Source organism: Ornithodoros turicata, unplaced genomic scaffold (genome assembly GCF_037126465.1).
Source record: "Ornithodoros turicata isolate Travis unplaced genomic scaffold, ASM3712646v1 ctg00001389.1, whole genome shotgun sequence".
Classification (NCBI taxonomy): domain Eukaryota; kingdom Metazoa; phylum Arthropoda; class Arachnida; order Ixodida; family Argasidae; genus Ornithodoros; species Ornithodoros turicata.
In genome coordinates this window covers 17,875-22,544 of record NW_026999582.1, presented here as the reverse complement: position 1 = coordinate 22,544, position 4,670 = coordinate 17,875, and the positions used below count along the sequence as shown (strand labels likewise).

General features: G+C 51.5%; 1 protein-coding gene across 1 annotated transcript; it reads right to left on the bottom strand.

Moving 5' to 3' along the window:
- Positions 1-231: 231 nt before the first annotated feature.
- LOC135376931 (uncharacterized) lies at positions 232-3,592 on the bottom strand. Its single transcript, XM_064609351.1, has 2 exons — positions 775-3,592; positions 232-707 (listed from the first exon to the last, which is right to left on the bottom strand). Exons 1-2 carry the CDS (start codon positions 3,365-3,367, stop codon positions 688-690), a joined length of 2,613 nt encoding a protein of 870 aa, XP_064465421.1. The 5' UTR covers positions 3,368-3,592; the 3' UTR covers positions 232-687.
- Between the last annotated feature and the right edge of the window lie 1,078 nt (positions 3,593-4,670).

Sequence of the window (4,670 nt, the reverse complement as noted above, 5' to 3'; positions counted from 1 at the left end):
CAAACTTACCCATCTGATTGGTCCATTCTAAGTCACTCTCCTAGCCCCCCCATCTGATTGGCCGCCGCCACTGCCTTCACCGGCACCCACCCGTTGCGGCCCTATCTCAGATGTTCAAACTTATACCGATTGGCCCGCCACCAGACGGCGCGCGGCGGCGGCGGCGGCGGCTTCAGATGGTTCTAACCTATCTCAGATAGCTCTATGAGATCGAACAGACAGGGAAAAAAATACCTTTCAACGTTTATTGAGTACATGTTTGAGGAAAAGCATGGCAGTTTTGGAGAGGTTGATTCCCTTGATGCTGGGCATGGTTCCACGGAAGTGACGGATCATGTAGACGTCTCCGGGACAGCGGCTGAGAAAAATTTCGTCCTCCGTGAGTTGGCACTTCCGCGTGCACTGGATATCTTCGTAGCTGTCGCTCACGTCCAGCGAGTGAAGGCACGTACGCAACGATCCAGTAGCGTTCCTGTCCAGGTTAATGCCGGACCGCATAGGTACCACGTGCCACTCTCTGATGGCCAAGATGTCGCCGGGGCATTCGTGCGCGTACGTGTGCTTATCCTTCTCCAGCTTGATGCTCGCCGTACAGTTGCCGGCGTCCAACGCCAGTGCGCACGAGATGAGCGAGAAGAGAACGAGGTACCACATCCTTCCAGTGACGCAGGTCAAATGACGCTACTCCTACTCATCCACCGCATTATCTGTGCGGCGGCGGGGGAAAGAACGCCAGGTGAAATCTCGCTATCTACGTCATCCACTCGAGCTTACCATATTCGCAGCTTCCGTACGGGTAGGAGTCCACGTCATTGTAGAGATATCGTTTGTCGTCGTACGCCATCAGACTTCTCTTCACATTTCTGATGGTGTACATGCACTGTTTCTTTCCCACTATTGACACCTGTTCGTGCGATACGCTGGCGTGCTTGAATAGGGTATCGCGGTACGTGTCATGGAGGAGGTGTTTGCGCACAATGTTCTTTTTGACCCCTTTAGCTCTTGCAATTTGTTTTCCCCCGGCTAATTTGATGGAGTACATTTTGGCTTTCAGGCATATTACTTCCTCGATGGGTACGCTACCCGTTTCACTTTTGAACGCGCCAAGTCTACCGCGATTCCTCTCGCTGTACAGTGGATGATCACGATCGAAGGAAGACAAATCTAAATGGTCGTCGGCGATCGCGCGTAACTGATCTTCATAGTCCTTGCAGAATAGGCCGAGGATCAGAGAATCCGTGTCAAAGTAGCAGGTAATCACCGGACAAGTGAGCTTGCTCAGCAGGGTTTCATAATAGAACGAGTACATGGTTAACTTACTCAGTTCTAAAATCGTGAAGCCAATCTGCAGGGGGAAATCGCATCGCACTTTTCTCTTGCGCATTTCGAACATGACACAATCGGGGGACAAAATTTCCATTCGCGCGCATTCCACCTGACTCCCGAGGCGACTCGCCGTCTCCTCATCGAAGGCTACTCGAATGTCTCGCATATTAAATTTATTTAGCAACGTACGCCCGAAGACCGCATTATTTGAGATTTTATAGAAATTTTTCTCGAACGTCGTGCTCGATGCGACGCGTCTGGCAACATTGTCCTCAATGTAGGGACGCAGGAATGGTGCCTGACGAAATTTTAGAATTCTGTGAATTTTTGTCACCCGCATGCCCAGTCTACAATAGAGAGCGAGCAGCGCGTAATGAACAACGTACTCGACCTTGTCCTTGCACGTGAGCAGCAGCTTTTTGCTGTTCGCTGGCTGATACATTAACTCTTCGAGGAGCCCTCGCTGGAATGGTGAGAGCCATTCCTTCGGGACGACCGCCTTCTCAGGAGCCAGGGGGAAGTACCGCGTCAGCGCGTGGATAGATTTTGGATACTCCAAATCGCACACGTACACGTATCCCACGTCCGAATCTGTGGGATGACGCATAAAATCCACGGAGCTAAAATCCTCGACCCATTCGAAATCGCCGACGGGGAGGTGCTTTATCATACTGAATCCGTAAAGATTGTTGCAATCTATGTACGATATGTACACCTCCTCTTTATCGGGATCGTAGCCACTGCACAGCGGGTTGTTAGCCCGTAAATGACGCCTGCTCGCCTGACAGAGTCCACCTCTAACACCCGATTCGATGGTCCGGTACATGTCCTCGGCGATGATCAGCTCCAATTTTGCCCGCGTGTAATTTAGAGCGCATTGCCACGAATAGGATGCCAGCGAAACACAATGAAGCAATTCCAATCCGCGCGCGTCGTAGCACAGGCGCCGGAAGTGCTGCATTACGTCAGCATGTAACAGGGCATCCGTTTTCAGGTACAATGCATTATAATCCCTCAGATTCGAGCATCCAAAACGTTCAAATACGTGCAGCGCGTACTGATAGTCTTCGTCGCTTATATCCTCCCCCGTCAGATCGTTTCGGAAGGCGGATTTTGCCGGCAGAGCCAATTCGTCGTAGACCGCGAACGAGCTAACGTGGCTGTACGGGAATACACCTTTACGAAGCAAAATTTTGTAGTCGTCTCCAAATACCTGCTTCAGGCATTGGAACGCCTCTGCGCCCCCCATGGATTTGACGGTTTCCACGAGCTCTCCCAGCGACGAATTTAGGTACTGCATGGTATCTCTGAATAGGAAGGTGCCAATTTCGAACGATCGGATTTTTTCCATGGAACTGGCCACGATGAAGGGAGCTCGCTTCCACCCGAGAAGGTGAAATTCCCGCAGTAGCCCGGCCAAATCGTAGGCCAGATTGTGCACCATGATGGGCAGTTTTTCCCGCGTCGTGCACGCTACGTTACAGGGGTTGCACAGCGTCGCGATGTAATTTGTCTCGCCGGCAGTACAACGCTTGGAATGGTCGTGGTGCCGGACACGGGGTACATCTTGCGCGAACTCCCGCCCGCAGTATGCGCAGTGGGTGGCAGCTCTGTGCCGCGCTCGTTGCTCATCATTCAGCACCATTTCCGCGGGGCAGGCGTTCAGGGCGATCATCTCGTCCCGCATTTCCATCAAAGCTCTGACGCACTGCCTCGCGGAATCTTCACCGTGGTGCGCCCTGATGCGCATCACCTTCGAGTCGTGGGTGCGTACGAGCACGGCACAAAAGCTCGAGGTGACGTGACGCTGCATGCCAACACCACTGGGCGCGAGTACGCTCTCCGTGTCCAACGCGACGACGTAGTTGTACTGCTGCTTGTACTGTATTTTAGTAAACTCTACAAAGTTTTTGCCCGGTTCGCAAAATTCCAATATGATTTCGTTTACGTCCGCGCACAGGCGACGATGTTTCGCCATGCTCTCTTCCTTGTTAAAAGAGCGCGTGCAACGCTCGCATACGAAACGCCTGTTGTCTCTCATCAGTAAGCGCTCGAGAGACTTGATTCCGAAAAAATGTTCATCTACAGCCAATAAGTGAATTTTCTTTTCATACTCGAGTTTTGGGGATCGCGACACGTGCACTCCCTGATCGACGTACTCGTATACGTACACGGATATCTTGTTTTTATCTTCGAATTCGTCCAGATCAGAGTAGGAAACGGGGAAGCGACTAGGCCACCAGTACTCCGCGGCATAGTTTTCACATTTTTTCCACGAATTACTTTCCTGCAGGTGCAGGAGGGCAAGCGTATTGTATTTAAAACACTCACCCTCCTTATGTGCCGGTAAATGAATATTCGTCAGCACGTTCCTGCGTTTAGCCAAATGATCGGGAAGTGCCCCTTTGCATCCGAATTTTTTAGTTTTCACAGCGGAAATGCATATTTGAACCTTTTGGACGTCGGTGGACACGAACCCGCTCCCTTCCCGCTGATAATTTTCTACGCGTCCCATGGACTCCTGAATCGCGTCCATTAGGGTATTCGCGACGGCTCCATCGCTGTGGACTTCGCGAGCAAACGCCATAAAGTGGGCTATGTGCGCGGTTATCTCCCCCCGAGTTTCCCTCACCATTAAAACATCGGAACAAATGCAAAACCTAAAGGGTATTCTTTGCGCTCTCAATATGGCGAGCATATCGTGAAAGTGACTCATTAAATATTGTCGCAAATCCTCTACTCCCTGATCGTGAACAGATGCCAATAGCGTGAATCTTTTGACGATACCTCCAAATGCGGCGTCAGTCTGGAAGAAGGGCAGGAAGGATGTATCCACGTCGGGGTGAGATCGCATCACGTGAGCAGGCAGTGTAGGAGGTGCGCCGTCCCGAGAATCGTCGTCGTCGTCCGATTCATCCTCGATATCGTGAGGATCAAAAAAGCAGAACACACACCGAGGCACTGAAAATAAACGCGCATCAGTAAGAAACGTGCAACAAGTAAAGGAGGGAATAACTTACTTGTGAAGCGAGTGAAAGCAGACTGTTCCCCCCCCTGAGGCGATCGCGCGGCTTATAAACCAGCATCCACGCTACATGCGCCAACACGTCGGGGCTCGCTTGTTTCCACGCGGTCGTAAATCATGTGGCACCTCGAGGATGAGGCCGCGTTGGGGGCCATCTGTTTAATATCAGAACGCGCGCGCGGCCGCAATGGTGAGCATTCACCGTCGAAGAAAATGTTGCGTCAAGGTAATGTAAATAGGTCTTCTCCGAGAAATTGGGTCACCTTGAGTCGGTTGCATGTTCCAACACGTTGGGGTCGCCTGTTTTATATCAAAATGC

Bases quoted from the DNA above. Each gene is read 5' to 3' on its own strand.
- LOC135376931 (XM_064609351.1), bottom strand. From the start codon at position 3,367: ATGAGAGACAACAGGCGTTTCGTATGCGAGCGTTGCACGCGCTCTTTT. The intron at 708-774 runs GTAAGCTCGAGT...GCCGCCGCACAG, and splicing joins GTACGGAAGCTGCGAATATG to ATAATGCGGTGGATGAGTAG.